Genomic DNA, 24,662 nt, shown 5'->3' on the forward strand with positions numbered 1-24,662 from the left:
TGCTTTCTTGTTATCCTCCTGGGCCTTTGTTACTGCTTCCTGTAGTAATTTGATGTTGGATGTGAAAAAGTTTACGGTATCTTGAGCTGCTGGTACTGAGTTTTCTGGAATCAGATCCAGAAGGAAAGTGGGATGGAACCCATAGTTGGCATAGAATGGCGACTGCTTGGTGGCAGAGTGGTTTGCATTGTTATAGGCGAATTCAGCTAGAGGCAGGAGTGCCAACCAATCATCCTGAAGGAAAGAGGTATAGCACCTGAGGTCCGCTCCGTCTGCCCATTTGTCTGCGGGTGCTATGCCGAGGAGAATGACAGCTTGATCTCCAGCATTTCACACAGGGCCCTCCAGAATTTCGACATGAATTGAACTACCCGATCTGATACTATGTTCCTAGGAACTCCGTGAAGCCTTACTACTTCTTTGATGAAGAGTTGAGCGGTCTCAGGAGCCGAGGGTGTGTTCCTGAGCGGCAAAAAGTGAGCCATCTTGGATAAGCAGTCAACCACCACGAATATTGTGGTGTGGCTTTGAGAAGGTGGCAGTTCCACAATAAAATCTATAGACACCATACTCCATGGTCTGTTGGGTACCGGTAAGGGTCGTAGTAGCCCCCAGCCTTTACTCCGTGTAGGCTTACTCCTGTTACAGATGGCACAGGTTTTGACACAAATTTCACAGTCCTTGACCATACTTGGCCACCAAAATGTGCGCTGGGTCAGCTCTAAAGTTTTGCCTATTCCAAAGTGCCCTGCCAATGGATGGTTGTGACAGTAGCCCAAGACCAGGGTTCAAGCTTCCTCAGGAACCACAATATGTTCCCCCTTCCATAACAATCCTTCTCTGTTTTGCACCGAGACTCCGGTTGGATTGGGGGCCCCCATAGATGCTGCTTGTAGCTTGGACAGGATCTCTGACTGTAGTAGCGGGAAGTTACCCACTGGAAAAATGGTATCGGATTTAGGAGTTTCTTTGGGGTCTTCGAACATTCGTGACAGAGCGTCGGGTTTTGTGTTCTTGGAACCAGGCCGGTAGGTTATGTGGAAGGAGAACCTCAAGAAAAACAGCGCCCATCTGGCTTGCCGTGGTCTAAGGCGCTTGGCCGTCCTTAAGTACTCCAAGTTCTTGTGGTCTGTGTAGACCAAGACTGGGTGCAGGGCTCCTTCCAATAAGTATCTCCACTCCTCTAGCGCGGCTTTGATTGCCAGGTGTTCCCGATCCCCAATGTCTTAGTTTCTCTCCGCCGGGGTGAGCTTCCTGGAGAAGAAGGCTACTGGATGCATAAGTTCTTTTATGCCTCTTCTTTGTGACAGGATAGCACCCACTGCATTTTCGGATGCGTCTACCTCCAGGATGTATGGCAGGGATGCATCCGGGTGACTTAAGATGGGAGCTGCCGTGAATAACTTTTTCAGGGCCTCGAAGGCCACCTGCGCTTCTGGTGTCCAATGAAAGCGTATCCCCGATTTAGTAAGCTGGGTGATAGGAGAGACCAGGCCTGAGAAATTTTTGATGAATTCTCTGTAAAAATTTGTGAAACCAATGAACTGTTGAACACCTTTTTTGTCTGTGGGAACTGGCCACTCCAGAATTGCGGAGGTCTTCTGGGGATCCATGGCAATCCCTGAGGTGGAGATGATTAACACCCAGAAACTGGATACTGTCTTGCTCGAAGCATTTCTCCGCCTTGGCATACAGTCCGTGCTGGCGGAGCCGCTCCAACACGCTCTTGACGTGACCTCGATGTGCTTCCAAGGATGGGGAGAAAATTAAAATATCATCAAGATAGACTATCACAAAGATATCCAGATAATCCTTGAAGATGTCATTTACGAAGTGTTGAAAAGTTGCTGGGGCATTGCACAACCCGAATGGCATAACCAGGTACTCAAAGTGCCCAAATCGAGTGCGAAAGGCTGTCTTCCACTCATCCCCTTCACGGATACGGACCAAGTTATAGGCGCCCCAAAGATCCAGCTTTGTAAAAATAGAGGCCGTCTTTAGTCTCTGGAATAATTTGGGGACTAAGGGAAGAGGGTAGCGATTCTTCACTGTAACTTTATTCAATTCCTGGTAGTCCACACAGGGTCTCAGCGACTGATCTTTCTTTTCTGCGAAAAAGATTCCGGCCCCCACTGGTGATGTGGATGGGTGGATAAATCCTTTCTTGAGGCTCTCTTCAATGTATTCTTTCAATGCCCCCAATTCCCGCTCTGATAGGGGGAAAATCCGGCCAAAAGGAATCTCCGATCCTGGAAGGAGATCTATTGGGCAATCATATGCCCCATGTGGGGGAAGGATGTCCGCTCCCTGTGGGCTAAGAACGTCAAGATAGGAGTGATAGGCCGAAGGAATAGCTTGGATTAATTCTTCATCCGTGGTCACACAGCACAGGGACTGAATGACTCCGGGTGGCTTGGGACAACAGTGTGCTTGGCAATAAGGAGACCTAAACTGAATTGTGCCTGTTTTCCAGTCAATGTGAGGGTCATGGGCTCGTAGCCAAGGAAGTTCCAGGATTACTGGAAACAGGGGAGACGCGATGGCGTCCAAGCGGAGGAACTCCTGATGGTGCCCAGCTATCGTTGTATGAATCGGGGGGTCTCTCGATCTACCAACCCGGACTTTATCCGAGACCCGTCCGCCAAAAATATATTCAGGCACCGTTTTTTGGTCTGCAACGGAATCTGCTGATGAGCTGCAAAGCTAAGGTCGATAAAGCAGCTACAGGCTCCCGAATCAATAATGGCCATCACTGGTACGGTTCTTCCGGGGAGCTGGAACGAAATAGGCACAGCTAGATGAGTTACGTTGTTTAGGCAGGTAGGAGATACAGCAGACGCAACAGATGCACACTTACTCATCTTCTCAGGGCAAGTACAGACTATATGGCCAGCTGCTCCGCAATACAGGCATAAATTATTCAGCTGGCGCCTCTGGCGTTCTTCAAAAGACAGAGAAGACCGCATCAATCCAATCTGCATTTTCAGGTCCCTCTGCGCATGCATGCACCTCTGAGTGGCCGGGATTCCTGACACAGACACCACGTACCCCCACAAAGGCTTGCTATGGGGGGGACACAAAGAACAGGAGGTTCGGGGAAGGTCTGTGAAATACCATTGCACAGAGCAGGTGAGTATATAATGTTTGTTATTTTAATTTTAAAAAATTGACTTTAGTAACACTTCAAATCCTAATGATAAACAGGGTACAGTCCTTTTTTAAAAAATACTTACAGTACTGGTAACATTGCCATATCTTGCTTTCCCAGTTTAAGGAATTGAGGTCACTTGACAAGTCTAAAATATGGAAATCATGTTTGCTGTTGTTGACTTAAAGGCACTGTACACTTTCAATTATTATCTTTGTTTTGCCGAGGTATTAGTGTGTTATATTATCTGTGTTGTTTTCTCTATGTGGATGCATTGCTTCAGTTAGCTGGTCCCTATGTGTCAGGACACTTTCATGTTCTGGGTCACACAGTTGCATGCTTCACCTTCCCCTCTGTGTTGCATCACAAACGAGGGAGTACAAATGAGTTGAATAACTGCATGAGTAAGCTTTCTGTGTGTCTGTGAATGCTCTGTCTGACTGTGTCTGTGTCAGATCTAGTTACTGTTTATCTCTCACCTGCATGAACAATAGACTGAGAGACCCAGGGATTGTGGGTAGTTTCCTGTGTCAGATCACACGCTCCAGAGAGAGGTCATGCAATAACCTTGCTTGTTTTATTACAAACAGAAACTGCTGATACAAGAATGTGAAAATTGACTCTACTATAGGCAGTGCCTACAAGGCAACCAATGATACCATGAAATTACATGATCAATGCACATCTAATGCAGATGAAAAAACAAGCTGCATTGAATGATCAAACGTTTTTGAAATTTTACATGCACTGATATTCTGATGCAAGATTTCTAAACTACTGGTTCTTCAAAATTGCAAGGCTTTCAAAGTTTTCAGATAACATAACATGCCCACATTATTATATTGCCTGTCTGTGCTTCACAGTTGGAATAAGGATGTGTGCTTGCATGTCACGTTCAATTTTTTCAAAGATAATGTTGTACATTTACTAAGATGGTCAGTTTTTGCCTTGTCTGTTGATAGAACATTGTACCAGTAGTGCTTTTGAGCATCCAAGAGGTATCTGGAGAACTTCAGAATATTAGTACTGTTTGGTTTGAAGAATAGTGGTCTCTTCTATAGTAACCTCTTAGCAACACCCCACATGGAAGAAAAATATATTCGAAATATATATTTAAAATATACTTCCAAAATATATCGACACATATTAGACATGCTACAATTTTGGCAATATTTCAATATATATATATATATATATATATATATATATATATATATATATATACATACATATATTGTATGTTGAAATGCGTTTTTATTACAAAATATATGAAAAATATTTTAAAAAATACATTTCAAATATACTGTGTGTCTTTAAAAATACAAAACTACATTTTTGGAATACATTTACAAATATATGTAAAAATATATGTTAAAAAATGTTTATATGTTAAAAAAAATCTGAAGAATATTTTTTTAAAAATATATATTTTTTATAGTATATTTCTCTCAGGAAGTCTAGTGTGTTCCATTAGCTTTCTTGATTTTGAAAATGCGCATGTTTGGTGTCTACACTAGACATGAGATTTACATCAAACAAATCCTCACAGCCAAATGTAACAGTATATCTGACACACTGATTAGAGTATCTAACATTAAGACAAATAACACAATAGAGGGTGGTCAGTTATGTGAACAGATGCTGTAAACGTTTTTAAATATACATAGTTTCTGCTCACAGTGCTTGGTATGGAAGCTGTAGGTGTATATATCCATGAACTATTTTTTTGCTACAGATTTTTCTTTAGTTTGTAGCATTTTAGCAAGGGGAGCAAGGTTTGCTTTAAGAGCAGGAGGACAGCAGAGAGACAGCTATGTAAAATGATTAAAAAACTGAAGCAAAGACAAGGTAATGCACACAGCAGAATATGAACAGGAATGAGCATTCACTACAGACTCAAAATATAAGGTGAAGGCACACTAGTTTTAAATGGACTCCTAGTGATGGATGGAATAAACAGATAAAGGGTAACTGTGGCCAGGCTTTAGACATTCAGGTATTTACTTATTCTTCACAGCCAAGTGCAGGTTGAATGGAGCTGTTGAGAGAATGACATCAGTGCTTCTGCTGTGAATTTTGAGGATGAATCGCTACACAATAACTGCAGCTAGAGAGGGCTTGTTTTAATACTCATTTCCTGGCTACGTAAAGTCTAAAGCCTGGCTACGTATTGTCTTTAAAATATGATAGTTTCAGACGTCATATTCTAATACAGAAAATTGAGTCAATATTCATTTTCAGTTAGAAGTACTTATTTGCACTACTATGATGATGTTTTGTCCCTAAGAAAGAGATTGGCTCATAGCTTTTCAAGTTCTCTTTAGCAATAGATCTCACAGATATAACTATTCTAAGAGGAGAATTAACCACTTGTGGGGTTCAGCTTCAAGTGGAGCTTTCAGAGAGGTCAACCAAGCCTCATGTAGGTTAAGGGCAAAAATAAAGCAAAAGTCCAACATAAGACAGATTGCCCACACAGGGGTAAAGATAACAGTCCAAAACAAAGATTCAGCAAACAGCTGTTAAGCCTCCTGGCTAGTAAATAGACCTCGCAGGGTCCTGCAAGGTGTGATCAGTGCTTATACCCCTGCCTCCTGCTCCAATGTTTCTATTTTACTATTTCTATTTCTGTTATAAATTGATTTTATGTCCTGGGCAGCATCATATTGTTTCTTTGTGACACCCCCCCCCCCCCCTCTATTCCTGCCCTGTAGTGTATTTCAGTCTTAATAAGCCCCGAGGTGAGAGTGTAAAATATCACCTACTTTTTCCTGGACCTTGCTTAAATTAAATGAGCTTGTGAATAGCAATTATGATCTAAAGAATAGTAAATCCCTGGTCATCTTATCTAACAGAGGACTCAGCTTAAAAGCAGTATTAAACCCAAAAGCAAATATCCTATGTTCCAGCCAGTAAGTCTGTTGTTTTTTAAAACAAACAAGGTGCTCCTTCATCCAGAATGGGGGCATTCTAGTGCAGGATGTACAGTATGTTACTGGCCAGATTACTAGGTAAAAACAGAAGGAAAGAAAAAAGAAAACCAATGCAGCCACCACATGTAAGGATTGGTAAACTGCACTATATTACATTTTTGTTTTTGAGTTATTACCATTTTAATTACTGACAATTTTGCAATTCTCAGTTTTAAGGGCTAACAGTCATAGGGGACATGTAATGCAAAAAAAAAATCTAAAAATGTATGTACAGCAGGGAGAAGGTCTATTCATGTGTCTTCAAGTGTATCATTAAAAATACACAAATCCTTTAAAAACATGATAGGGGGGAGCCTCAGTAACAGCATACACTGGCCAGTGCATATTTGGCAGCAGATTTTATTTTTACTTTTGCAATTAGCTTGGCTTACATATAGCAGCAACATCCCAAAATTTTTAATTTCAGTTAAATTAATGGGCTTTTTTTTTAAGAATCTTTAGCACTGAAACAAGTTTTAGCATTAAATGGTAATAGACCACACTGACCATTGAACTTGGTTAATAGTTTACTGTGGCTGTCCTTGTTCTCTCCGATCAAGCTCTCATTAAGAATTAACAGACCACAGATGATGCAGCACTGTGAAATTGACCAGCAGCAGGACATTTTTATTGGCTGAAATGAACTAGAGAGAAAGAGTACAGGCAAGTGTTTAACTATAAACATTAAGACACCACCAGTAGTACATCAGTGTAAAGCTGGCCAGCAGCAGTAAAGGTTTAATAGGGTAGTGGGCCTAACTGGTGTATACCTAACTTTTACTGTTCTTGCACTTAGCATTGTTTTTCTTTCTAATGATGCAACATAGTGCTGTGAACAAAAGGTACGTCCAAGAACAGATGGTCAATAACAAGTGAATATAAAATATAAGGATGCAGTGCTAATCATACAAGATGAAAAACAAATTTTAAAGTCCAAATATAGTCCACCAAAAATTGTCTACATCTGGAACTCCCACAACTAGTGCATCTGAAGGAATAGTGAAACCCGTAAGAGAAAAGACCTTTCAACGACAAACTGCACACGCTGCCTCTTCCTGCAATTTGATGACTGCTAAACTAGCAGTCAAACAGCGCATTGGTCAAATTGTCATGGCAGGGGATCTAGTGTTTTTTAATAGGACCTTCTCTACACTACTAGCAGTCCAGTCACAAGAGAAAGAACAAAATGGCCTCGTAGTGTAGCAAGCTTAAAAAGCTTATTGCACTTACATGAATTCTCATAAAAACAGCATTCAATAAAAACAGATGAGGTTTCCAACCAACAAGATGGCTGTGGTGAGTTGCGTAATGACGTCACATGATGTAGCTCCTCCCTATGCGTTTCTTCATAAGAAGGACAGCATCAGGGGCACCTCTTGTACCAAGTGAATGGTGTGCTTTGAGCCCTAAAAAAGGCCCTATCACAATAAAATAAAATTTAAAAAATCACAAAGCACAATCCCCAAAATACTACCCCTGAATTAAACCACAAAATACAACCCTTGAAATGTTTTCTACGAGACACATTGCAGCAAAAATAGGTTTACCTAAAATATAAGCAACAAAAGCCTCAAAATACCAACCTTTGAAGCAAAAGCCCATTTTTAATGGGAAGCCTTGCAGCAAAAAAAAGGCTAAGGACAGGAGCTAAAAGTGACAGCTGACCTCAAACCCAAAACAAAATAATATAGAATAAAAAAAATTATAGGCAGAAAAGATGGCAGCAAAGGATTTAATTGCACAAAGAGCTGGCAATCAAAATTAAAGTACAGTTTCTTAACTGACCCTAACTGACTAGGTCTGCCTAATTCAAAGGTGCATTATGCTTTTATGAATTTACTCATAAATTCACAGGGACATCAAATATCGATCACGCAGGATTCACCTGTAACTCATGGTAATGGTGAATCTGAACCTCATTCCTAGATTGTTCCAGGCAATTATTGTTAAGGGTAATGAAACCCATACTATGTACTATCTTACCCACACATGGAAAGCAATTGGATGACTTCCAATAATATAAGATTTTCTTTACATGACCAGTCTAGCTACCAATGCTACATAAGGCTATGTCAAGACTAGGTACTCATGTTGGTAATTCTCTATGGGTGGAATTGTTGTGAACTGGAACTTGGGTACCAGGGTTTATGCACAGAAAATGTATTTTGTCAGCTTAATAAATTGTCATCATATCAAATACATTTTCTTTCAAAAATGTTTCTGTCTGTATTTGAGTAATGCCCAATTCTAATGTGGCCTGACAAAGGGAATAATTATTCTGCAAGTATTGTGATTGTGTGATGAAAATAAATTACCTAAGATAAACTAATGCTAAACGCTTGTAAACCCAGACATATTCTCACTTTATTAGGATAGGATACATCACAAACAATTAATTAACATAGAAAACACTTAAAAATATCAGAGCTACCTTTTTTGTCTCCCAGATCATGTGACCACTTTTTTCTCTCACTCAGCTGCCTACAATAATGGACAGGACTTAGCTGTAGTGACATAAACAGGACACATCCTCCTCCCTGGGCAAAGCAGAGTGTTGTCAATCAAGGCATGTGATCAGCTGGTGCTGCTGCCTGTGACTATAGCAGCTTGGAAGATCAAGCTCCATGGCAAGCCAAGAGTAGTTGAAGTGTTTGAAGACAGGAGTACACACTCACCAGATGCGTAATGTTAATACGCATAGAACAAATCAGTAGAGGTCCCCTCTAGAAGTTGGATGTGATCCTGGACAAGGATAATCCTCCCTCTGCATACAGGTGGTGCTGTTGGAGCTCTCAGATGGTAATAGATCCAGTCAGCCAGAGGCCCCTTTAAGGGGTGGGTGGATATGGAAGCCTATGTGTCAGGAACTCCCCTCTCTGGATACTTGTAACATGCTTTCAGCTCTCCAGACAGGACTTGTATGATCCCCAGGCCAAGAGCTCTGGGCCTCTCGCTGACTGGATCTATTACCATCTGAGAGCTCCACCTGTATGCAGAGGGAGCATTATCCTTGTCCAGGATCACATCCAACTCCTAGCGGGGATCTCTACTGATTTGTTCTATGCGTATTAACATTACGCATCTGGTGAGTGCGTACTCTTAACATACTATTTTGGGAGCACCGACACTGGATCGTGATTGATACTAGCTTCACCTAGACCTGCACGGACTGTCACTTTTGGATCATTTATACATTTCTTATCTCACATTGACTGATTATTATTAGCAAGTGAAATGAAATAAGTGAGCACTTTTGAAATAAAGCAGCTAGGCACACAGGATAACCCATAACAATCCTCACAAGAACATATGTAAAAAACTGCAGAGCTAAAATAAAGGCAAAAAAATGATAAATAAAATGCTAAAAATAAAATAAATAAAACATATATATATTAATAGCCCCAATGGAGATGACAAAGTGAGAAATGCACACTAACCAGATGTGCACATTAAATGTGCAGTGCAGATATCCTACAGTTCAGCAAGTGGTCATCTGGGTGGCAAAGATAGGCAGATTCCCTCGGACAGAATGGATCCATGGATGGCACACATATGAACAAAATGTTCCCCTTGAGGGCAGAACCAGGCACAACTCCACCAAAGGGCAAGACTCCTCCAATGGGCAGAGCGGGCCGTGGTGTCGTCCAAAAAGATGTAATGGCCACCGGAGCTCCATGATGCTCCGATGGCGTACGTAGGCTCCTCCTTGCTAAATTTAGCACAGTGTAACATGAATGCACACACAACAACCATATACTGTCCTTCTATGTTATGGGTTCTACAGTTTATATGAAAATCTCAGGAGATGGGATAGGGCATGGCATAGTAGTATTTATAAAACACTTGGCATGCTCTCTGCATTTTTGGGACCTGTTGATTCTGTCAGTCAGTCAGTTATTTTATTTTATTTTTAGCATTTTATTTATCATTTTTTTTGCCTTTATTTTAGCGCTGCACTTTTTTACATATGATTATTATTAGCGCTGCACTTTATTGATGTATTTTATTGATGAAGGTTTTTATTGGTTTCCTTTAGTGCAATAGCTACTACTACCTTTTAGAGCGCTCACTTCTATATTCCATTTTTAGAAGACAGGAGCATACACTCTGCAATGGAAATGCAGCAGAGACTGAATAAACTACAGAGTATTGCCAATGAGAACAAGGAAGTTAAAGTGACTGACAGAATCAACAGGTCGCAAAAATAAAAGTTTAAATTAATAAAATATATATATGGTAGGCTTTCTTGTTATTTTGGGGGTTTACAAATGCTATGCAGAGAGCATGCCAAGTGTTTTATAAATACTACTATGCCATGCCCTATCCCATCTCCTGAGATTTTGTAAATCTTCATATAAACTGTAGAACCCATAACATAGAAGGACAGATTATGGTTGTTGTGTGTGCATTCATGTTACATTGTGCTAAATTTAGCAATTAACTATTAGCTTTAAATGTAACAATTTAATTAACTTTAAAATAGCCTGTTCTTTATTTACATGTACATAGAAGCTCCTTTGGGCTAAATGCTTACACACCTTTAGCTGAGAATCAGCCAGGAAGTAGTACATGAATGTATGTCACTGAGAATTTCATGCCAGAAAAAACAGTCCTATGCTAATTTGGGACAGACTTAGCAAACAGAGCACATATAGCATAAAAGAGACGGAATCTTTGTATATAATACTAAACAACAAAAAAACAACCAGTGGGGTTAAAATAAGGTTTACAGTGGGAAAATTTATATTTTTTCTTTATTAGGTTCAATAACAAGACCAATGGATATGGTAAATGGTCTGTGAAAAGCAACTATACACTGTGTTCCAAACTATTATGCAAATGATATTTGTCTCAATAACCTAAATAATTGATGTAAATAACAGTCAGCATAATTCTCATGTTATCAACTATTAAGAGTACAATTCACATTTTATTGAACAAACCTCCTAATGATAACAGTGCATTGTAACATAAAAACCTTCCAATGCACTGTTCCAAATTATTACGCACAGTAAGTTTCAAAACATTTTATAGGTTGTAAAGAACTGAAAATTGTCATTTGTTGTGTTTGCAGCATATTTACTGAAATCAAAAGCTATTTCAATCAAACTTTTAACAACATTTTAACTTTTTAAACATTTTAACAGGTCATTGTAACATAAGACCCCTTATTTGATAGCAGCTTCACAAGTTTTACATCCATTGAACTTGTGAGTTTTTGGACAGTTTCTGCTTGAATTTGTTTGCAAGATGTCAGAATAGCCTCCCAGAGATGCTGTTTGGATGTAAACTGCCTCCCAGCCTCATAGATCTTTTGCCTGAGGATGCTCCAAAGGTTCTCAATAGGATTGAGGTCAGGGGAGGATGGAGGCCATACCATGACTTTATCTCATTTTATCATAGCAGCCATTGATGCAGAGGTATTCTTTGCAGCATAAGATGGTGCATTGTCATGCATTAAGATGATTTTATTACGGAAAGCATAGTTCTTCCTTCTGTACCAGGGAAGAAAGTGGTCAGTCATAAACTCCACATACTTTGCAGAGGTCATCTTTACACCTTCGGAGACCCTAAAGGGGCCGACCAGCTCTGTTCCCATGATTCCGGCCCAAAACATGACTCCACCATCACCTTGCTGACGTCGCAGCCTTGTTGGAACAGGGTGGCCGTCCACCAACCATCCACTACTCCATCGATCTGGACCATCCAGGGTTGCACAGCACTCATCAGTGAACAGTAAAATTTAGTCTTCATGTATTTTTCTGCCCAATGCAGCCGTTTCTGCTTGTGAGCATTGGTTATTGGTGGCTGAATAGAAGGTTTATGGACAGTTGCAAGACTCTGGAAGACTCTACACCTTGATGTCCGTGGGACTCCAGAGGCACCAGCAGCTTCAAATATCTGTTTGCTGCTATGTAATGGTATTTTAGCAGCTGCTCTCTTGATCCGATGCATGGATCTGGCAGAAATCTTCCTCAATGTGCCTTTATCTGCACGAACCCGTCTGTGCTCTGAATCAGCCACAAATCTCTTAATAGTGCGATGATCACGCTTAAGTTTTCGTGAAATATCTAATGCTTTCATACCTCATCCAAGGCATTGAACTATTTCACTCTTTTCGGCAGCAGAGAGGTACTTTTTCTTCCCTATATTGCTTGAAAATGGTGCTCTTCTTAATAATGTGGAACACCCTCCTTTAGTAGTTTTTCCTTAAATTGGGCTCACCGGCCAATCTAATTATCACAGGTGTCCGAGATTGTTTTCAGGGATCAAAAGAGCCCTGACACACAATGCCATCCATGAGTTAAACTGAAAAACAAAATATTTATTCTTTGTGACACTTAAATAGAATTTGCATAATAATTTGGAACGCGGTGTATGTAGCACAGATCTTAGTGTACCAAAGCTTGTTGTTCATAGTAATTTCACCTGTGCCTTTCAGGTATAGTTTAGATATAGGGAGAATGTCAGTGTTCACTTGTTTGGCTGGTGTATGGGATTCTCTCACTCAATCGGCGGCTTTCAGCAGGTCCTGGCTGTCTCTCTCTTTCTGCAGATGGGGGCCCCTGCAGGTTCTCAGGTTTTACTTGCAGAGTTCCATCCAATCACCATTCTCCAGGTCAGCTGCTGACAGACTGTCTCACTGAAAAGGATGGCAAGGCTAGCGGTCAGCGATTCCTCCTTGCCTCTCCTCTCTCTAACTCTACGGCCTGGTCCAGTTCCCTGGCAGTCAGCACAACTCTCTCTCTGCTTCTGCTCTCCAGCTTTCCTCCTCTCACTTCCTGTCCAGTCTCCTGGTCTTTTGTATATATCTGTCCCTGCCCACATGCCAGCTTTTCTGGGAAAAGCAGTCCTCTGATAGGCTGCTCCCCAGCAAAGTCCTGCAGTTCAGCATACAAGTTCCATGGGGCTCCTCTACAGAGTGTGCGTGCCACTGAATTGCAGGACACTGCCATCTTGTGTTGGGTTTACCATCCTGCAACTGACATTACAGCAGGGTGTTACACACATATGCTGTCCCTTAGTACATAGGGAGTAATATAATAGTATTCTCAGAAGCCAGTCTTGGCACTGTTTCAAAGGTTATCAGAAAATTACTAAAGTTCCTTTCTGTACATCCAGCCCTGGAACTTGAGCTGCCTAAATGAAAAAAAAATATAGCTTTTATAATGGCGACTCAAGTCAGATTTTAATTGAATGTTATTGAAAATTACCTTTCCTTTTCAATCTGCAGCACTGTCATTTTCTATAAAATGCAATGCAATATGGCTACCTGTACACAGATGGTCATTCCCTGCCTGTGTTTAGCATGCTGATTTTCCCAGAAGTCAGCACTAAGATCAAATTTCTGGCATCCCCTGTAATAAAAATGTCATTTTTGGTGAGATACTCCCACAGGGAAATCACATCTAAAGGGATGCAGACCCTGTAATTTTCCTCATTAAAGCCCTGCAGGTGTAGCAGCTGATTGATAATTATAAAATCACTCCCATACAGATTCACTTTGCACATGGACACAGACAAATAAACAGCTATTTGTTCAAAATAACAAAAAGTAGGAATCTGCAACAGTTTGTTAAACTCCCTGCAATGTACATAGATCAACAGGGGAATGTTTTTTTTCCCAACAAACGTGGAGTGACTCTTTAAGCAGATGCAAGTTCACTTTGCCCACCCATAGCCCTGCCAGTATTTGTGTTGGCAAATCTTTATGTACTCTGTTGTTTATATTTTACATTAAAATGTCAATTTGTATCAAGATTAGATATTAACACTATTTCTACTCTTCATTCCAGACACTGAAATATGACATGCAAAGAGAAATTAATGCCGCTCAAAAAGCTAATTATTCTGTTGTAGACCTAATAAGGACTCCTGTGGTTCGTCGCATATCTATTTGTATATCTTGCACTTGGTAGGTACTAACCTTCTCATTGTCATATCTATATGAAGATAAAGGTGTTACTTTCACCATTTTTTTTTTATCAGTCACTGTTTTATAATTATTATGATTGTGCTTCATCACAAGGATTGCAATTAAGCGCTGACTATAAGTATTAGAAATGTGCTCCACTTACCCTAGACTTGCTTGTGGCTTCCACCAAAACTAGAATAGAGATGTAGGTAAGCTCCTCCATTCACACCCCTTTCTTTGAATGCACTATAATCTAAACATGATACTTACCAGCCATTGGATGACAGAATAGTTCTATTTTTTTAATAGGAAGGGTAATGTGTTAAAGTGATATCAATGCAATTTAAACAGTTGCCACGCTTACCTAATTTCCTCACCATTGGCATGTAGGGACATATGTTCCATGTTACATAGTCTGGCTGACAAATCTCTGAGCTATTGCAAGTTTGTAATGGATCACAAAATTAAAACTACATTTGGTCTGGTAGATGGTAATATGTGGTCACTTTGTAGATCAATATCAGATTGCATTAGGTGAGCCAGATGCAGTTACTATTTTCCACTATTATTTATTACACTAGCTGGCTATTATTACAGGTACTTATATAGTGCTGTCAATTGTGTGCAGTGCTTTACATATATATTGTAAATTAGCATCAGTCCCTGTCCTCAAGGAGCATATAACCTAAGGTCCCTAACTCTTTCATGGCTGGGGTCAGTTAACCTATCAGCAAGTCTTTGGAGTGTGGAAGGCAACACACACACACAGGGAGAATATGCAAAACTCCAGACAGGTAGTGCCATGGCTGGGATTTGAACCAAGGACCCTAGTGCTGGCAGGTAGAAGTGTTAACCACTTAGCCTCTGTGCTGCCCTGCAGCCTGAATAATTATATGAAGATGCGAAATTTGACTGTTTTAAGGGTATGACCTCACAAGTGATTTAAAATGTGATTTATCTAGCGTTTTTGAAAGTATGAACTACAACCTGAAAATTAATATAGTGTTAGTAAAAACACAGATTGTCTTGCTGATTATTATTATTTTTTTTTGCCAAAAGAAAGCTTTATGGAGTTTGCACAAACCTATATACTATAAGTTCCAGAACCACATGTTAAACAATCATAAACAACCTTTTAACAAAACTTTACAGTACAAAATTTGTCAGTATTAATACAGTAAGAGACATTACGCTCCTCATTCTCAGTACCTCCACCATCAGCTGTAGACAAGTTCACCCACAATACACAAATCAGCTCATAATTTTCCTGTTTCTACAGAAAGACCTCACAATATTAATGACATAGGTTACAGCGTGACATTATGTTACCTTGGCAATATGTCCATAACTATTTCCATTAGGCAACCTGGGAATATCCAACCACCCACCCCATACTTTTCAAATTTAGAGGGACAACCTCTATGTTGATAAATAATCCATTCATAATTAAGAACGGTTCTCACAGAAGTTATCCATTCTCTATGTGTGGGAGGAGAAGAGTTTTTCCAGTGAAGCAAGATGCCTCTACGTGTCTGAAATAAAGCTCTAGAAACTGCCTTTTTAACAAAGGCATCAGGAACCACATCATCATCCAATATGCCTAAAAGGCAGCACCTCAGATCAGAAGGTATTGTGCACTGAGACGCTAGGTTTATGGTGGTAGGTATCAATTCCCAGTATATGTGTAGTTTTGGACAGTGCCATAGCACATGAATAAGATCACCATGGTCCCTACTACATTTAGCACAAGGAAGGAGCCTTATCCTAAACAACTTGGAATGCGTATAATGTACCCTTAGCGGGATATACAGTTGTGAGAGGCGCTGGGAGGTGTTTAAAGAACTATCCTGTACCGCTTCCAGTGCCATCTCCCACTGTTCACTCATTATTTTTCCCACATCTGACTGCCATTGCTCCTTCACTTTGCAAGGATATGCTTCCAGGTAGATGGAGAGTAGGGTAGCATAGCAACAAGATATCATACCTGTCTGTGCTGTACTGCATTGCAGCATTCAAAAGATAGCAGTGGAAGAGAAAGGGAAATTATTTTGGATATTTTGGGCCACAACAGCATGGTGCAACTGTAGGTAATAGACGTGCATAGACTGTGGCAAATGGTAAAGGGCCTGCAGGGCAGAGAACAACAGGAATTTCCCGACCCAAAAAACATGTTTTAGGTAGGTAATACCATATTTGCACCACTTAGTATCATAGGGTAGTTTAGCCAGCTCCGGATAGGAGTGGTTACCTGAGAGTGGACTATAATGGGTAAAGCCCATGACCACCTGCATTTGTTTGACTTTATTGCAGATCTTATGCATTAAGTGATAAGTAGGAAATTGGCGATTAGACTTAGCAAAATACTGTGACTCTAGGCTCTGAGGTAGGGAAAGTTTATTGGTATGTAGCAATACAATTGAAAGAGAGGAATCATTATCTGTTATCCCTGATTCTTCCTCCCAGACAAGACCCATCCGCATGTGCTGCAGCTGAACTGCTAGAAAGTACAGCCAGGCATTCAGAAACGCAACTCCCCCAGCACTCTTAGGGTGCTGCAACTGTTCCAACCTAATTCTGGGTGAGCCGAATCTCCACAGCAGCTGGCGAAACATAGAGTTAAATGTTCTAAATAATGTGAGCGGTAGCAGTACCGGGGCATTATGGAGGAAATAAAGCAACTGAGGCCTCATAATCATTTTGACCAAAGTCGCCTGTCTAGCCATAGATGGGCACAGTTTATTCCACAGTTTGATTTTGTCATGAAATCTAGCAAGTAGCGGAATAGTCTTTGATGACCAGGGACATAAGCACACCCAAATACCTATAGGAGCTGACTTCCAGAATGGGACAGAAGGAGGAGAATCCCTGTTTAACCGTAACCTCTAAATGCAATAAAACAGATTTGGACCAATTGATTGTTAGTCCCGATTAGGCACCAAACTCCGTAATCACAAACATAGCTTCTGTACTCTTGCATAGACTTTCTATGCAGTTTACCGTTTCACACAAAATGTCTCCATACCTTCTAACTCATTATACTATCAGTAAACAGTGCATACAAATATTCAACTGCTTAATGGTAGTATGTTTTTTTTATTTCACAGATCTGCTCAGCTATGACTTTCTGTGGAAGCCATATATGAGTCATCCCATGGAAACTTCAGATTTCTAATGTCCACTTCTTTCCTTAACCAGGTTCTCTACCAGTTTTGCCTACTATGGTCTTGCCATGGACCTTCAGAAATTTGGATTCAGCATTTATATCATTCAAGTCATGTTTGGCACTGTTGACATCCCAGCCAAGTTTTTCTCTTATTTTGTGCTTAACTATATTGGGCGCCGTGTTCTGCAGGCCTCTGCTTTAATTTTGTCTGGTGCTGCAATTTTAGTGAACATCTTTCTTCCTGAAGGTAAACTGTTTTTCATCCTTTTAATTTTGTTGATGTTTTCCTGTGAACGCTTGTTCAGTCTATCTGCCTACTTATCATGAAATAACTTCAGAGATGCTATTTTTTAATTTGAGAATCTAACCCATATTACCAATATCCTGCTCAATTTTCATAGAAAGTGTCTCTTGTTCAAGAATCTCTAACAATCATAAAATGGGAAATTGTCCCTAGCACACCAGGGTTATGCAAAAGAAAAGGACTTTTATTGCCACAGACTCAAAGTGTGATTTTGGGATGCAAAGGACCCATTCATCAAGGGGGGACGTGACTACTGCCTTGATGAAGGGGTCCTTTGTGGGGTGATTCCTGCATTAATGAAGGGGTACTATGCAGTCTTCAAACACTGTACTAAAAATGTAATGTACAATAACTTTTGCATAACCCCACTGTGCTGGTCACACTTTGCCATTTTACCTTGCATTATATGATGGTACCATCCCACATTTGGTCACTATACTACCCACTACCTTAAATTTTTAACAACTATAAGGAGTTTACTGGATTACATGGACTCTCTAGCAACCATGGGGCAGCAGAGAGGTTTAACCTCTTATAAAGAATTAGGATGGTGATAAATTGTTTGATCTTTGCAAGCATAGCTCCGGATTCAGATGTCTCTTGGGTCAATCAAGCCATTGATTACCTCCTGAAAAGAAATGACATGGGGATTTTATAGTCATATGAATATCTCTATGCACGTAGACCTTATTCCTTCCTCTTTCAAAGGTAAAGAGGAAAAGACAGTATTACTATGTCCCCACCTGCCAGTAATCCAGTGTAAAGAGCCGAGCTACTTTAGTACATAAGATTAGATTGCTGACATTTTTCATTTGCGACTAAAGGGTCATATTTTTAAGTTCTTCTGTGCACAACTAACCATACCATTGTCTAGAGAAGTGGCGGTCAACTTGCTTGATATGGGGGCCTTACGTATGGCCACTGACATCACTAAAGAGCTATACAGTGACTGTACTGCTGTTTCATAAATCAATGCTTTTATATTTGTACTTCCTATGACCCCCTTTGAAAATTATTTGTGCCACATTTCCCTCAACAAGATCCATTATAAAAAAACATATCAATAATAAAGGGGTGGATAGCACAATAATATATAATATATAAAACAAACCTTTTAACTACTACAATTTAGTCTAAGAAATATGTTTCCTTCACTCCCTTTGAGTAAGTACCCAAACTTTCAAAGTGCTACACAGAGGGGCGGTGCTTGGAGGCAGATGTGTGCTGAAGCACACCCAAACATTCTTAAAGCATCCAATAGCATGTTCATCAAGAGCCACCACCACTCTCCTCCATAGCACCTTGCATGGCACCTCTCCTCCAGGTCCCTTGCCTGTCATAATGTGTGTGTGCAGACCTGGCATTCTGGTTCGGGCAGTGCTCTCGCTCCTATGCCTACCCCAATGTGGGCAGAGCCTTTTTAAGACTCCAGCTCTTGGGTTCGGCATGCTTTATGCAAGTGGCAATTGCAGGGAAAGGATCCCTATCTGGCAGGGACAGTGCTTAGAGATAGGGAAAGGTTCTGGAGGAGGGGGGACAGTGCAGGGACTACGTTGACCTCGCTTTACGACGCCTCCATCTTTTGGGTGTAGACTGGCCAGGCTGCATTCTGCTCCTCATTGCAGACACTGATGGCATCTTTCATGGCTACAGACTGCTGTTACAGTTTGTAAGTGTCTCTGGATGGTCGTTCCTACCCACCGGGCCTAGTTGTACTGTGTTAAACTTTTCTACAATATATTGTTCTTGCCTATTTTGGACTCTGTGTGTCTACTACCTGCCACACCATGCTGCCCCTTGCTCATAAGTGTATTTAAAATTATGTGCCCATCAAGGACTATCCTGTGCACTGAGTGACAATTCCTTTACAAGTTGATCTTTTGATTTTGCACATAATAATTCCACTTTAATTTTCAGTGCAGGTAGAGTTTGGGCACTGAAAGTTCCCACAAGCAAAAGTTTCTGAAATGATGTCCTTAAAAAAATGTTTTTTTATAATTGACTGGTTTTCATACTGGCATTTGTTGGAGATATGATCACTTTCAATTCCCCCAACCCCCCAAAGAATATGGTGCTTTTTTAGATCCTTAGAACAAATACTCATACAAAATTTTCATTGTGTTAAGCACACTGCAGTAAAACTTTCTATATTCCTTTGTGCCTTCTAGACTATCATGTTGCACGAATTGTAATGGTTGTGTTTGGGAAAGGATGTCTGGCAGCTTCATTTAACTGTGTGTACTTATTCACAGGGGAATTATACCCAACTGTCATCAGGTAAGACACAGAGTGGGAGGGTAAGACCTAGTTTATGCATATTGACCAACTGATGGCTTATGACTTCTATTTCAGGCAGACGGGCATGGGGCTAGGAACTATGATGGCACGCTTGGGAGGAATTGTTGCCCCACTTGTTCAGATGACTGCAGATTATTATCACCATCTCCCCCTCATTATCTTTAGCTTGTGTCCTATATTCTCTGGAGTTGCAGCATCTTTTCTTCCTGAGACACTTGGTGTGCCTCTCCCTGAGACCATACAGGAGGTGGAAAGGTTGGTATTCCAGTACTGTTATCCTTTTAGTTTAGGCCCTTCTGATTCTGTGTAGACTCTAAAGACATATAAATAAAGAACAATGTAAAAGGTACTGTAGGATGCAAGTTTTTCAGAAATACAAAAACAGAGCCCTAAAAGTTGACCACATAAGCTGTATCTATTGAGGCTGATTTGCTAAACGGCATAGAGGAGTATGACATTACCCATTCAATCACACTATATTCTCTATATTCCACATTTTCAAGCTAATATGAGTTCTTCTCTCTAGCTACACTGACAGCTGTAGTTGTTCTCCATCCAGTTGGAATCCTCATATTACTCTCCTAAACATTTTCTGGTTGTCATTTCATTCATCTTTTTTGCTGCAGCTTAAAGCCGAGCTCCACCCAAAATTGGAAGTTCCGCTTTAATGCTTTGTCCAAAAACGCTCGAAAAAGCTTTTTTTCTAGCTTTTGTTTTTCCTCTACATGTTCTATAAAAACACTAATAGAACACTAATGCTTCTAAACGCCCCTAAAGACTTCTGAATGCTACTAAAATAAACCAGATTGCAGGTGTCTAGCAAAACTCTGACACAGGATTGAATGTTCCAATCCAGAGCTACAAAATCTAGAGAAAGCCAAATACGCAGCTTTCTCTGCTCATAATCAATAGTCTGGAATGTCACATTCACCCTAAATGAGAATCTTGTGTCATATTTTCCTATCCTCTCACAGTGACAGAGTTTCGTCCTGTCACATGGGATATATATTATTCTCCTATTACATGTCCCATTCGAATACCCAATCATGTACAGATGAATTTAAAAAAATCTATTGTAGGTGACTGGGGTAAACACAGCTTTCATTCAAACACATTCACTAAATGAACACTTAGTAACTCAACCCCACTGTCTGACACTATCCTGCCACAGGTATGTGTTGTGTTTAGTTTGACCCAATGTTGCATAGTCATCTAAATGCATTTTTCTTCACATTTGATCTATGCAAATTCGATTGCTATTAAATCTGTTGGGCTATCAATAAAGCATCAGTGAATAAGTGTGGTCAGGTAATGGGCATCACAGAGATAAGGTAGTCCTCCTAATCACTTTTATCAGAAAGTATGAGCCATAGTGCATGGTGGACTCTATAGTACGTTATACAAAGCTTTCACTGTGTTTATTTCCATAGCTTCACAGAACAGGCTTGAAGTTACTAGAACGTACTGCTGAACTTGTGTGGTTCCATGTTAGAGAGTTGTAATAGCAAAAAAGATCCCCTATTAAAGTAATAGTATCAGTAACTTTACAAGCCTGAATGAATAAATTCCAGACATGTCACATATATACAGCACTCCTACCACATATCTCAAGATACTCATTAACTGCTACCTTGCCCCTGGCTACTAGCTAAATTAAGTACCGTGCTAATCACAGTAATCTTCAGATAATAGTAAAGACAATAATACCCAATGCAGAATATAGAAACAAACAGGAAAATTGCAATTACACAAAGCTGTATAACATTTCACTACACTGAAAAAATTGGAAATGGAACATTAGCATGTTAAGGAGAGTTCTGAGAGATTAAATTGACTTTAAAATTAAAAGGCCATTCAATATTACCTGTCCCACCATCAATACTTTTCACCTTTTCTCTCTTAAAACAGAAAATTGTCAGCATCTGATATTATAGGTTGTCTGTGTCCCCCACTGCAGCCCTTTGATATAATACAAATATCCTGAAGAGCAGGGATAGACACATATTGAGTGCCAATAACCATAAAGCTATCCATTGACAATAAGAGAACAGATAGCAATAGCCAGGCTGAAATATTCTTCTACAAGTGTACACTACATAATATACAAATGATTTCAATTGAGACATATAATGATGTGGTGCCAAAAAAATGTGATACATAATACAATATTGGTAAACATAAGAAAAAATTGACCATTAACAGAATTCTGTTTCATACTATGGTAATCTGGAGTATAGAGAATGGTCTTGTTAACAGTGGAATAGGGCAAAATTATAATATCAAAGAATCCCAGTAACCCCATTTATTATAAAAGACATGCATAGTGTCATACAAAGTATGGTATATACATTCTGACATTTTGATCATTTCCATTCTGGATAATAGTTGAGACAATGGTGTCAGCTGAGAGTGCCAATTAAGTGCTTACCCATTGTATAGAGCAGAATGCATCACTGTGGCTCCAACCCTACAGCTGCCACCTCAATACTATGTCCCTGCAGAGCTGCAGTGATGTAGCAGTTGGTGGTTGAAAACTGTGGTGCACAGCAGGGGACATAATCATCTGAAAAACCTAAAAGTGTTGGATGCTGAAGATTCTTTAGCCAATGTTTCTCTAAAGACAGCAAAGATGGGTAAGATAGCCCAGCTCCGCTTCTACTGATGCAAGACAGACAGTGGGACAGGTGAGTATTTTAACCTTTCTATTAAAGGATGGCTTTGCCTGCCCACAATAAAACACACAACTAATAAAATAAAATTCACTACAGTCCAATGTTGAATACATCAGGATGTGAGTATAAATATATATATATATATATATATATATATATATACAGTATCTATATATATATATATATATTCTTTGTCTACCAGCTGAATATGTGTATCCAAAATACATTTGTGGAAGTGTTTACTAGTCTGTAAAAACAAGATCTAAGCACCACTTCATCATCATGCCAAACCTATATATAGCAAGATGTTGATTTTCATTTACTTCTTGTGGAATACCTGTCTCCAGAGATGTGGTTGTTAATGACATGCTGGGTATACCCCACCCCTTTGTTAACATTAAGTGATGGGGCTGAAGCTGTCTTTTGTTTTTCTGCATAGGCTTCCCCCTTAAAATTAATTCCCATGCATGTTACTTAAAGGAATTTAGCATTTTTAATGTTGCCCTTTAAAAAGGTAGTAAAGTCCCATTGGTGATTTTTACTTACAGGTAAGCTTATAAAAATATTACCTGTAGGTGAAATGAATATCTCCTAAACGTGTTCCAATATTCGCTCCTTCGGCAGCCGGTGACGTCAACGGTGCATGCGCTCTGAAGAAACAGCATACCCATGCCATTCCCTCGGAGCGCTGTGCTGTGGTTACAACACTGCGCAGGAGTGATGTCATCATGGCTCTGCCATTCTAGCTTCCAGAGCCAACAAGCCTGCAAGGAAGACTGGGTGAAGATGGAAGCCCTGATGGAGGGCTTCGTTCTAAGTTAAGTATTTCATAATGTGCTATTATGCAGTGCATGCTAACACATTATGCCATTGCCTTGCAGGGGATTTTTTCTTTTTTTATGTCGCAGTTTACTACCGCTTTAAGCGTTAATAAAAACGGTTCCCAGCAAAACTGAACTTTTACAAACACTGTATTTCTTTGCTTTTGCACATGTTCCCCAGGACAGTGCACAGACCCCCATGTAATATATTTGACAATCCCCTGCTCATTAGCCTAGAAATTACGTTTTTTTTAACATTCGGCTCCAATTGACTTCCATGGGGTTTGGATTTGCTGCTCAAACTTTAGTAGTTTGCCAACCAATCCTGAAACATACACAGGTACAGTATGTATGTCTTATACCTAATAAACATTAATGCATTTGGTATCATTTTTACACGTCACATATGGAGAAGGCTGTTGCTGAGGAAGGAAGAACATCACCGCTGACAGGGCTTCTGTCTTCACTTGGTCCTTCTTCGTGGACTCCAGCGGCTTGAATGGTCAAGCCACAATGACGTCATTCCTGCCTATGTGTGCGGGAGTCTCTTTGTATAGTACTCAGCCGTGCCTTTCCTTCAGACTGCATGTGCCGGTGCTGCTACACAAGTAAACATTTCCTAAATGGTGCACGTTTAGGAGATGTTTACAGTACCTACAGGTAAGCCTTATTATAGGCTTAGCTATAGGTACAAGTACAAAAACAGACTTTACTACCACTTGAAGATGCCCTGTGCAGTTTTTTAAGGGTCTTCACAGTTTGCTTCAGTTGCCATTTGTCACTGTGATGATGTCTTTGGGATTAGTTAATTACTTTAATATCTTTTCTTCCTCAGAACTGATCATCAAGATGAGGTCACCAAAAATGCTGAGGAGATGGCTATGAAGACCACTGAATATGAAACAATAAATGGGAAAACCTAAGTCTGCTCATTTTACCACCCTTGGCAATGGCACACTTGGCAAAAAACACTGTATATGCTCAATAATCTAGGAATTAGGTTATCACCACTATTCAATTTAAGATTAATAAACATTTTGCAATAATAATCACTGTGATTTTTTATTGTTAACATCTATTGCCTCATGACACATAGCGGAGGCTTGATTTTTCAAGTGATGCTAGGTTAAAAGAGGCAAGATTGTAAGTTGAATCAGGAAACAGAAAGGGTGGTGTGTTCAAAGTGTTTTCAATATGTAGCACCCTCCTAGATAGCTGGGGGGGGGGACTGGAGTCAATTGGTAGTTAGAAGGGCTGAGCAGCAGCCCGGGTGCCATAGATAGGCTTTGACATCTCTCCCTGATCTAGAGAATTGGAGGAGTCTCTAGAACTCAGTGGGCAGGGATGTGGAGGAGCAGGTCTGCACTCT

The 24,662-nt window shown here is 40.1% G+C and overlaps 1 protein-coding gene across 2 annotated transcripts in view; it reads left to right on the top strand.

The window, feature by feature from the left end:
- The window catches only part of LOC149456585 (solute carrier family 22 member 6-B-like), an 83,786-nt gene extending 59,444 nt beyond the window's left edge, over window positions 1-24,342 (top strand). Inside the window, exons 6-10 of one of the 2 annotated variants that reach the window (XM_089684790.1) lie at window positions 13,917-14,035; window positions 17,231-17,445; window positions 19,755-19,779; window positions 19,855-20,055; window positions 24,129-24,342. In XM_089684790.1, the coding sequence (XP_089540916.1) occupies window positions 13,917-14,035; window positions 17,231-17,445; window positions 19,755-19,779; window positions 19,855-20,055; window positions 24,129-24,216 (648 nt within the window). In that variant the 3' untranslated portion in view covers window positions 24,217-24,342. Of the gene's footprint in view, window positions 1-13,916; window positions 14,036-17,230; window positions 17,446-19,670; window positions 19,780-19,854; window positions 20,056-24,128 lie in introns of both variants that reach the window. The other variant, XM_089684789.1, reaches the window with a different exon arrangement.
- Window positions 24,343-24,662: the final 320 nt, after the last annotated feature.

Source organism: Staurois parvus, unplaced genomic scaffold (genome assembly GCF_062004578.1).
Source record: "Staurois parvus isolate SC_StPar_1 unplaced genomic scaffold, SC_StPar_1.0 ptg000356l, whole genome shotgun sequence".
Classification (NCBI taxonomy): Eukaryota; Metazoa; Chordata; class Amphibia; order Anura; family Ranidae; genus Staurois; species Staurois parvus.